This window comes from Ostrea edulis, chromosome 7 (assembly GCF_947568905.1).
Source record: "Ostrea edulis chromosome 7, xbOstEdul1.1, whole genome shotgun sequence".
NCBI lineage: Eukaryota > Metazoa > Mollusca > Bivalvia > Ostreida > Ostreidae > Ostrea > Ostrea edulis.
Genome location: NC_079170.1, coordinates 58,610,981 through 58,623,118, shown reverse-complemented (window position 1 = coordinate 58,623,118; position 12,138 = coordinate 58,610,981). Strand labels below are relative to the sequence as shown.

The 12,138-nt window shown below is 37.0% G+C and overlaps 1 protein-coding gene across 2 annotated transcripts; it reads right to left on the bottom strand.

Annotated features, from left to right (window-relative positions):
- Positions 1-2,834: 2,834 nt before the first annotated feature.
- Positions 2,835-11,747, bottom strand: LOC125654294 (haloacid dehalogenase-like hydrolase domain-containing 5). 2 transcript variants are annotated; one of them, XM_056144828.1, is made up of 8 exons: positions 11,666-11,747; positions 5,487-5,554; positions 4,987-5,181; positions 4,725-4,837; positions 4,524-4,614; positions 4,148-4,417; positions 3,888-4,030; positions 2,835-3,731 (listed from the first exon to the last, which is right to left on the bottom strand). In XM_056144828.1, the coding sequence occupies exons 1-8, from the start codon at positions 11,688-11,690 to the stop codon at positions 3,380-3,382; spliced, it is 1,257 nt and encodes a 418-aa protein (XP_056000803.1). In that variant the 5' UTR covers positions 11,691-11,747; the 3' UTR covers positions 2,835-3,379. The 2 variants fall into 2 exon arrangements, with proteins under 2 accessions (XP_056000803.1, XP_056000800.1); XM_056144825.1 differs by lacking the exon at positions 11,666-11,747 and adding an exon at positions 5,674-7,684.
- Positions 11,748-12,138: the final 391 nt, after the last annotated feature.

Genomic DNA, 12,138 nt, shown 5'->3' with positions numbered 1-12,138 from the left:
GAGATGAACATTTCCGCTTCTACAACTTATTATAAAATATTAATAGTTTCTGAGATATTCTCCAAAACATTTGGACCCTTCTGAACCCCTAATTTAAAGGGCCAGCCCGTTTTGCTTGATATCGTAAGAAAGGCCTTGTCATTTGAAACATTTTTTGCTCAACAAGTATTTAGAAATTCTTTACCGTTCTCGAGTTATCTCTACAAGAAATATTTAGGGGCCAAACTGTAGCTCCCTAACGGGGCCACATAGGGAAAAAACGAAATGTACATATTGTTTAGATTATCATTCTGAACAACTTTTGTTCAATAATGCTTTTCAAAATATTTGTCGTTTTCAAGATATGAGGCGTCAATTATTTACGATTTTGGCCCTTAAAATCCCTTATTACGTAACATATGACCTACTTTTTGATTTGATAAGAACAAGCTCGTTTAGATGAACATTTCCGCTTCAATGACTTATTACAAAATATTAACAGTTTCTGAGATATTCTCCTACACCTTTGGACCCTTCTGGGCCCCTAATTTAAAGGGCCAACCCCTTTTGCTTGATATCGTAAGAAAGGTCATGACATTTCAAACATTTTTTGTTCAACAAGTATTTAGAAATTCTTTACCGTTCTCGAGTTATTTCTAGAAGTAATTTTTAGGGGCCAAACTGTAGCTCCCTAACGGGGCCACATAGGGTAAAAACGAAATATGCATATTGTTCAGATCATCATTCTGAACAACTTTTGTTCTTTATTGCTTTTCAAAATATTTGTCGTTTTCGAGATACAAGGGGTAAAAATTTTATGGTTTTGGCCCTTAAAATCCCTTATTACGTAACATATGACCTAAATTTTTATCTGAATAGATTTGGATTGTTGAGATGAACATTTTTTGTTCTTTGACTTACAACTTTTGTTCTACATGTCTTAACAAAATATTTGCAAGAAAAAAGATATTGGAGATCAAAGGTCAAAAATCGCCGAAATCGGCGAAGAATTTTGGCATCCATTTTTTCAGGTCCAGGCGAGCGTTTAGGCAAATCGCCTCCGGTAAAATCGAATCCCCCACAAATCTTCTAAAATGTTTACTCTATCTTGTGTAGAAATTTCAAGACTCTAGCTTCAAAACTAACGGAGGAGATGCGTGGACAACAAGGCCCTTCAAAAAGTCACTAAAAGAGAGATAACTCCTGACCGGAAGTGACGTCAAGCACGAAATTTTGCAAGCAAAGTCTCGTCACCAAAAGACATCTTTCCTGAAAATTTCGTGAAAATCGATCAAGAAATGGCTGAGAAAAACGCGTGTACTACCAAGGAAAATAATAATAATAATAATAATAATGAAGAAGAAGAACGCGAACAATAATAGTAAGGTCTTCCGCAGGAGACGGAAGACCTTAATAATGAAGAAGAAGAACGCGAACAATAATAGTAAGGTCTTCCGCAGGAGACGGAAGACCTTAATAATAATGAAGAAGAAGAACGCGAACAATAATAGTAAGGTCTTCCGCAGGAGACGGAAGACCTTAATAAGAAACAGAGTAAAAACAATATGTTCCCAAACTTTGTTTGGGGAACATAAAAATAAAGGAAATCTATCGCATAATAGACTTGATAAAGAAATCAATAGAAACAGAGTTATTGCCCTTGGATTCAATATTTTGAAACGTATCATTGATTATTTATCTATAACTTAGACTTTTAAAATAGTTTATTTTTAACAAGATTTTTTACAATAACTATCAGAAAAAACTCCAACAAAATTTATGTTCCTATCATGCATAAATCTAAATAAATCATTGATTTTGCAAAATCTGATGACATCACAGGAGGGTGGAATTACTTTAAACGCCTTCGTGTATCTTTTTTATTTTACCGATCATTGCGAAAAGTAATTATTATCTATCTATATCCTTTTCTGCTTTTCCTAATTATGCATTTAGATTTTATACAGTATAAGCAAACTTAAAGAAGTCCTTCAAATCATTATTATGATTTTGACACAACCCTGAAACCAAACCCTTACCCCTAAGATCATGCAATTTACAATTTTGGTAATGGACTACCTACTCCTTCTAAATATCCATTTAGTTTCAATTTAGTATCAATAGCACTAAAGAAGATGTTATTTAAGGTTTTTTTTAACACATCAACACTATATACTAAGATTGGCGCTGCCCTGGGGTCAAAACCTCTACCCCGGGGATCATGAAATTTACAATTTTGGTAGAGGTCGTCCTGCTTTACATCACTATACATTTAGTTTTTCTTACACATGTGCGGTTCTAGAAAAGAAGATTTTTCAAAATTGGTCAATTTTGGGCAGTTTTTGCCCCGCCCTTAGGGCCCCAGGAGTCCTGAAATTTACAATTTATGTCCCCCTTGTCGTCCCAAAGATGCTTCATAGTAGTTATCAAGAAGTTAAAAATGTTCAATTGTTAACGCACGACAACTAATTGCAATAGGTCACCCGAGTTTACTATGGGGCGATCCTTCGGATGAGACCGCATAATCCAAGGCGCCATGTCACAGCAGGTGTGGCACGATAAAGAAAGGCCGTAAGCGCCGAGCATAGACCTAAATTTTGCAGCCCTTAATCGGCAATGAAAAATTCTCGAGTCTTCCAATTTTGTACGTTAAGCAAAATAGAATTGTTCCTGTTCGAGAAATTTCAGTCACCGTTCCTAACACTAATTCAGTCTACATATCTTAATCTATCAAACTCTTACATCACTGAAATTAAATACATGTATCCTTTCCATCCCTAACCAATTTCTGTGCCTAGGGCCGCCATTAACTCTATCACATCACTGCTTACATTAACTGATAAAAATAAGATTGGTATGTCTACATTTCATTTATTTTCAATACATGAACAATCACACATAAATGAACTACACAATGATACAGGCCATAGATTGAGATCAACACATTTTGTATGTTCCTGTACTGAGTAAAATGAGAGTTATACGAATATAGCAATGAAAAATACAAATGCATTGGTTGCATTGGTTCTGGAAGTCCACTTTAAAACAAATGCAAAACATTTTCAATGTATAACAGTTAATCGAAGATACTCTGAAGTAAAATATTATGAAATATAAATGAGCAGTATTTACATGCTACAATCTACCCGCTTGATTTATATCGTACACGTTTTACCCTATACACAAAAACTGAACATGGTTCTCAATAGCATAACAATACGTGAAAAATAAATATCTAGATACATTTAAATAATTTAAAGACACGTTTGTCTCCATGAATAGAAAAGTAGAAAACAATACAATGTAAATAAATTAAGGGCGAAAATATACATCTGCCCTACTTCCACTTTCACGCCTTTGCACAGACATCCATTCAGATCACGGTCTCCCTTTGCACTGCTTAAGTTTTCATAGAGAAATTTTCTTTTTCCAGTATATATTGAATTCCATGGTAAACGTCTTTAACAAATTTGGAGGGTTTAGCAAGTTCTGGCTCATTTTCAATGTCACGGTGTCCATGATAGATGTCTACATCATCATCAGATGAATCCTCCTCTTCCGGCTTATAAACCCCGGTACCCACCAGCAGACTTTCCATGGCTTGTACCGTCTGTTGGTAGAGAGCACTATTGTTTGGAATGGACCTGCAGCGAGGGAGATAGTAATTTTCCTCATTGTCGATACTTTCCGACTGTCTCCGTAAAAAACGGTGATACAAATTCGCCCCCACAATATCCACGGAAGGGTTATCACTGAAACACGACCATTAGTTTTAATCAATACGTGACCACTCTAAACAACAAGTGTACATGACCAAATCAACAATTTCAATTTCAAAAAAGTAATTTATGATAGTACGAAATAGATTACGGTATGCTGATCTGAAGTACCGCGATATGAAATCTTACCCAATAAAGTACAGTTTCCTTATAGGATTTTGAATCCCTATCTTCTTAGCGACATCAGCGAGGCAGTGTTCCGCATATCTGTAGGTGATTTCACACGGTTTCCCTATTAGCGCAGTGTATTCCAACTCACGACCCGTAATTTTCTACATTAAACAAATATTTTATTTCAGAAGCAATAAAAAAGGATGATTTATATCAAATCCGAAAAAAAGTATTTGGCGCCAATTTCCTTTTTTTAAGTTTTTGCATTTGAATTTTACCTTATACAAACTTTCCAGGCAAAGAAGGAATGACCCGTGACCAAACCTCGGCATACATGCACGGTCCATAAAAACCAGATCCATATTGCAGGCGATGATTGGAAGCTGTTTGACGGTCATGATGGAAGATGGTGCCCTGGTAGGTTTTCCCTCCGTCAGCAAGAGGTCAATCAGCAGCTGGAGATTGGATTCCCACAGTTTGGGCTCTCCAATCATTAAGATGGCCTCCACTCTTGGGAAAGACGAATCGTCTTTGTATGTCCCACTTGCCTACAATTATCGATAATACAAACTTGAAGTGCAATGCACAAAACGGAAAGTTCTTCTCTAAAGGCATCAATCATGTAAAGTTTAAATTCGAGGTGATGTTTCCTACCACACGTTTTCTGTTGTCGTGGTCCACCATATCCAGGAAAGGGTAAGCTCTCTGTATATCTTCAAGCGTGCACACGTTTTTAAAACCAATACTGTCTCCGTTAAGGAAAGTACAACGATTAATTAAAACAAACTCATCATATACATGTAACAACTAACTACCCAACAAATTTAGATTTATGTTAGCAGTATAAAAGGATACTCTAATGCGATGTCTCTGCGATGTTCTTGTCCGATAACCAGCACGTGCTTATTGTGGAACTCCGTCAGAAGTCTGGCGGGAGTTGGGGCATGAATAACTGCATCCGGTGAAACCTTGAAAAGTCGGTGATTATTGAATTAGGTTCATCTTGCTGTGTTTACACATTCTTAATCTCAATTCGTACAATGTAGACTCCAATATTCAATCTGTGTCTCAGAAAAAGTTAATGTGACATTAGTTTTGCTCTGTGTGGCATGCTTACCTGCATGTTGAACCATTTGCCGATCTGTTTGGCTTTGTCTTCACTCCTGTTGCAAGCATTGGTGACGAATGCCACGGGCACCTTAAGGTTGCCTTCTTCATCCTGCAGAAGTTTTAAGGCTTTCACGGCAGGGTCCAGAGGGTTTGAACCGCGTGCTAACACACCGTCTACATCAAACAGTATTCCAAAGTCTGGCTGTGTAATACAAATTTCAAAACTTACAAAACATGGTTGTAAAATGTAGCGTTAAATATGTAAAAAGGATTATATAATGTACTTATGAAACACAAACTTGACTTTTTTTATATCTTCCACATGAACGTAAAAATTCTATTCTAAGAATTTTCACTTTTTCTATGATGTCGAATCCACACTTAAAAAATTTTGATCCCTGCAATAACATAGCGTTTGTACACTACAATTTTCATTTTAACCGGAAGAAACATTACCACGTGACTTTGTGTACAAACAAAACCATGCTTTACGTTATATCAATTTACCTGAGTGCTTTTGAGTTCGTCTTCCAAGCAATCAGTCAGACTGAAATCACTCCCACTTTCAGAATCATCTATAATACAAAAAGAATATTCCTTTCATAATTATAATCAAAGCAGTAAATAAAGTTCACCTTCCCAAATGGATACCAATAGACCGAAATGCAAGCCCACGCTCGAACCGAAAATTCACCTGTGGAATATCCAGACTCGTGGCGGATCCTAGAAATCATCTTACTTCAGCTAATATTTGTTTGCAAAATCCTGAAAATATGTTTACAACATTGCGCGTAGTTGGCCTTTTATACAGAAATTTTGTATCGGCTTACTTAAACGCAACTCATTCTCATTGGTGGGCAATCCGGTCATTCATACGCTAAGTGTTTACAACTGGGTCAGACTATCAATCGCCGGTCAGAGACGGCATGTCAAAAATATTATTGTTTACATTTGCCACGTGAAAAAGGGTGCGTAATATAGTGTAGTTTCGAGAAGCAACTGGAAAGCGATGTCGTAAAAATACTTAGGATTTTGTTGTTGCTGCGATCTACAAGTACATATGTACTAGTTAAGAAATAGTAAAATATTAAAATGTATACAAGCATATTCAGTAAATCTATATAGAAATTTATAATATTTTTTACCAAATGCAGGGGTCCACTATATCTGGTGAGGAATTATCGTACTACAGAGAGTACTCTATGCTGAAGATTTGCACAACTAACTCAAACATCTTTGGTCCCGCGTCAAATTAAATTTCACTTCGCGTCCACAGCAAAGTAAAATGATAAAAATGATAAATTATATTTTTCTCATTAATATCCCCCATCATATCTATAAGTGTGTCTGAATGCTGGAACTATTTAAAGGTTAAACAGACCCAGGATTTGAACTATTTAGATTAGTAAACCAAGCCAGTATTACAACCAATGCACGTTTTGTAGCATGTGAAGACCTTCTTGTGGAACAGAATAATCCGTAATCACAGTTGTATCACGCCTATCGAGCATGGCTGCTTATAACGGTTACCTTAGAATTTTCTCTTCATACGAAAACAGCAGAGCACGTGAAAGAGGGATGTAAACAAAACCACGTGGCTTAATTACTATGAGACTTTGTTCACTTGCATAGTTTCAGAATGAGTGCGTATAAAGTGTAAGGGGTTGCTAACCGACAGATGACCTGTTTTAGAGTAAACAATATCACATGATTCTAATTTATAAATTACTAGATAACATTACAGATTCCGTAAATGCGCCATTGATTTTTTTTATAGGAGTACGATAGCACATGATCATGATGTATAACTGATCTACTTTTACAATACATGAAGTGACGGGTGTAGAGGGCTATTGCGGAGGTGGCAATCCTTTGATCGAACATTCTTAACAAAATGGTCTTTTTTGTCCATTTTGGGTTTTTCACCCAGTCTTTGGGTGGAAAAGATAATATTCTGGACCCACCCCTGATCTAGAATATGGACTGGCTACAACCTACATTTTTATTTATCTATAGACGCGATACATGCAAGATCACAAAGGTTCTTGGTTATGAATTGTAACCCCTTTCTATGAAATACACTGTATATGGAACGCCAGATTACATATATTCAAATTTACCTATCTTCAAATCACTACATAACTATTTTCAAATTAATTAATTAATTGGAGATAGGTGTCTTTCAGTTATAGCCATCTTAAATTATTTTGGAGATAGGTACAATTGTTTTAGGAGACAGGTATAATAGAATTGACAATAGGTACACACACCAAGAAAATGAATTGATTTAAAGACAGGCGCCATCATATTGGATCTGTCTTTGATTATAAAAATACTAACAATGGAACTTCAGTAGCGAATGATGAATAAACTATTTACCACATTATGGTCTCATAGTCTGGAATGTTCTTGGTCAACACACGTGTATAATTCCTGATATTTTATTAATACCATCCTAAACATTTCTGATCGCTGAGGAATCCATGCCAACATATCTATGGTTACGCGGTTTAATTTATCTTTTAACATTCATTTATATATAGTACACTTACGTCGATGTCAAGATCTTTGTGTTGGGGCATATATCAATTTTAATCGGAATTATATTTTGTTTATATTGTGGTTGAAGGTTTTAATCCATATCTAATCAATATAAATTCAGGGTATCAATAATGATTTTTCATCACATATTTATGTTTACAGATATTCCACGCTGCAGGATTAACATTCCAGTAGACGTGGACGTCACACTGTCATGACAGCCGAAGACCCAGAGCAGCGCCCAATGTATAAGTTTATTTATTTACATTTATACAGAAACACGAGTTCTTTAACCTCCATGGCTTTATGTAAATAAAAAAAAATGTTTTTAGCTGTCGTGGTTGTTTTGACGCCGTGATCGAAATAACAGTACATAAAAACCGCTGCTATCTTTTAAAATTGCGTAACAGAAGTTGTACAGAAAAATGCGTTATAAATCAAAGCACTCCATATATAAATGTACTCAAGTTAATCAAACAAACGTACGGTGTATTATGTAGAGTCGGTGTCAGATTTAACACGACAGTCGTCACTGCCTGGTCCTGGATACTGGGAGATGATAACGATGAACACCTAGTTCCCTACCTGTATATGCGTTAGTACGATACCGCGAGTACTAAGAACTCTGACCGTTAGGTGCCCCCTGTCTACGTCAGTGAGCAACCAGAGGCGTAGAAAAATCGTGTTAATGAAAACAACAAGCATCCCTACAAGGCCCAAACTGTTACGTTAATATTTCAGCCATTTTGACATACTTTCACTGTAAAAATGAAAATAAAATTCAAAAAAGTAAAAGATATAACACTATTTCACATGTAAATAAGAGGTCCGTGGAGTGGAATGGTAACCCGAGTATCCTACAGCTAAAACGGCGTTAACGTAGACCCGAACACGATATCTCAACCCGAACCCGATATCTCAACCCTCCCGAAAGTTCATCAATAAAGTTGGTATGTTTGTTTGTTATTTTTATGTGCTTTCCTTCACCTATAAAGGTCTTAATTATCACATCTACGTTAACCTTGAAACTTTGACATAAATATAGTTTTATTTCTTCTCTTTTTTCTTTTTTTTTTTGTATCATGAATCCTTGCATTGCACCATCTGTTGATAGAGGCAGTTAATGAATGTTTAATTAGAGATGCTGATTACATACTGACTGTATGTACTTTATAACAGACGATGATTTCATACACTTGTGAAATAATGCATGGTTGACCTCTACAGATCATTGTGACATCAGTATCTTAAAAAGGAAGTGGATTTTGTGTCTGTATTTACTGTGTATATCTCTTGGTAATCTTTGGGTCGCTTAGACTTGGTTAATCTCAACAAGATTCGGCTAGGCTGTGATACTATGTTAGACGCCTCCGTAAAAAAAATTCACAACCAAGCCGTCATCTATAGGACGTGCACCACACTTTTAAACATTGCTAATGATTTGAATGCTATCTTGACCTACTCCGGCGCACATCAACTTTAATATGGGGACATTTAGAACCGACTTTTGTTTTATAACAAAAAATGAGTGGAAGGAAAACTCCTTATAGTTATACCACACATCATAAATACGTTGATAAAATAACAATGTACCACCTATTTTGAGACAGTTTCAACGTACAGATGTAGTGGTCATGTTACAATAGGATATATATACCATATACTGAGACATTTCAAATTAAGCTTCTAGACTAAAGAACATCTGCAAAAGATACTTTCTATACACGTTCTGAGTATGGTTATATTTGATACTGTCGAGGGAGTATTTCAAATATCAGAAAATGGTCATTGGCCACAGCGTCCACTTGGGTCACCAATTGCTACTTGCACTTTTTGAAAACCCTAATGTAGCCCTACCCTGGTTCCAACATCATGTTATGGGAACTCTATACTGCATGAAGATGTTTGTATTTAAACAATAAAATGCTTTCTTTGTTGTTTCATCAGGTGATGAAGGTAGCTAGCATTGCAGGGGGAAAATCAAAACCCGCGTAACGAAATATTTTCTGCAATGATTGCTACCTTCATCACTCGATGAAACAACAAAGAAAGACATTTTATTGATTATATTTATATTTTTATAGGCATTTTTAAAATATAAACTAGATTTAAGTACTAAAATATCATATGGTTGACCCATCCGTTACGTTGTTCCATCCAATGCACCCTTTGACTTTGACGATACTCCATATTTGGTAATGATTACACAGGTAGGTGGAACTAAAAAAGCATCCTTAGGATTTTTGTGAGAATAGAAAAAAATCCATTACATTCCATTATCAAATGGTTGTTCTTGAGCACTGACTAAAAACGAATACAGCGATTAACAGATCTCCCTTGCGCAAAACTAAAAGACAAACACTTGAATCATGTGTTCTTGTTATGGGAGACATTTGTCTTGGGCTGAACATGGTCAACATTTTGACCTTCATCAATGTAAGGTAAGTCCCTTTCACACGTTCACGGATCAGGAGCCGGTCGACGCCGGATGCAAAATTCTAGTCATCCGGGGTCTTTGGGTTCTGTGACGTCGTAATGCCGGTGTCAACACGGTCTTATCACGATGCAGACACGGAAAACGCCGGTTTCTCTACGGATAAGCACGGTAGCTACCCTTATGTCCCGGGAAAAAATCCCGGTTGGTGCCGGCATGACCACGGAGCGTACGGAAGATCATGGTTTCTGCCGGTCCATCCACGGTTGTTTCACGGATTATCCTGGTCTTTCTTCCCTGCGTTTATCGTGTCTGTCCGTTTAGTTACCGGGAACAATCCGTGTACAGACCGTAGACATTCGTGTTCTTCAGCAGAGAAGTTTTGTACACGGATGACCCCGGACTTTACACGGTTACTTCGGTGGCTACACGGACTTCTCGGTTAATACACGGACTTCTCGGTTGATACACGGACTTCTCGGTTGATACACGGACCTCTCGGTTGATACACGGTGGTACACGGTACCTACACGGATCAACACGGAGGATTTTTTTTCCCGGGACGATCCGGGGAAAAAATTAAACATGTTTAATTTTTTTCACGATTTGGCTTGGTCAAGCCGGATTGCCCCCGGACGACGCCGAATGCATACACGGTTTGTACACGGTAATGGCGGATTGTCACGGACCATCACGGATTGACAATCCGGGGTCTCATCCGTGGATGTGTGAAAGGGGCTTTTGTGTAAGTGTTTGTTAGTGCGAAAGCCCCTTTCACACATTCACGGATGAGACGCCGGATTATTCCGGATTGTCAATCCGTGATGGTCCGTGACAATCTGCCAATTGAAAATTTGACAACTCGTGTCCTTTAGGTTCTTTATCAAAGAATTTCCCTATTTATAATCCTATATCAAACTTTGAACCCCTGTTGTGGCTCCACCTTCGGCTCAGGTTAGCTACAATGAGAACAAGGCTGCGATCGTAACGGCTACACAGTACATGTACTAGGTTAAACGGAACGTCTAGGCTACTCCTACCTACACACAGAGAACAAGCGGACAACCCGATCTTCTCTTTAAGAACCCCCCCCCCCACCCCACTCCCACCCCAACTAACAAGCAAAGTACATGAGCATAAAGCATGCCAGATGCAGCTATGTCATCTGTACATGAGTATTGTACGAACATGAACAAGAAAGAGGGGTTCTCTTTAGCTGATATCGAAAAGGAATAAATGAATAAAATTACTTTTGAACGACGTGAAAAATGTACAGAATCATCTGAATTGTCAACAAGTAACCATAACGATAAAATATACAAGTACTGTATTTCATTTATCGTTCTGCTGCCGCCTATGTAAAATACACAGGTATGTCCTCATCATAAATAATTTGCTTACATTTAGAAATATCTCATAAGACACTACTTAAGACATACGTTGTGATTAAATCATATTGCAAGTAAACAAAATCACAATTGAATAATTTTGCGGACAGTATACAACGATGACCAATATAGCAGACTTTAGAAGAAGAAAAAATCTACATTGTGAAAAACCAGAGATAAGACACACAATATTAGCAAACTACTCGATCTTAAAGCAATATATCTATCAGATTCATTAGAAAAAATGTCTATTGAGTTCGGTGAGGTTTCTCCGACCTGTAATTTGCAGATTCTTTGTATCATTCAGATGAATTTTTACATACCTCCTAGAACTCGAACAGACAACATATCGTCCAAATATAGATACAGAAGTTGACCAGTGAGTTAAGATAGGATGCAGATATAAATACATATCAAGGGAATTTGAATGCTTTTATATTAAGCTTTCGATCACCGAACCCAGCCACACTCATACTGCGTGACTTCCGATATAGAGCAGGTCAGCGATAGAAAAAGGAGGATTCTCGGGACGCGATAACCTCGCTTTATTTTTAAAAAAGAAAAAAAAAAACCTGATAAACTCCACCATAAAATGGCCTCGCATAATTCTCATACGTGTTAATGATAAATTACAGGTATGCAATTTCTTAACTCACTTCAATGTTTTAATCATAGAATTTTCTAACAATTTTGGTCTAGGAAATTATCTGTTGAATTTGCCTTGTGATTTAAGGATCACGTTAAGTAAATTGTGAACTTGTAATCATCGTCTTCCTGTAGGAACTGGTAGATGGAA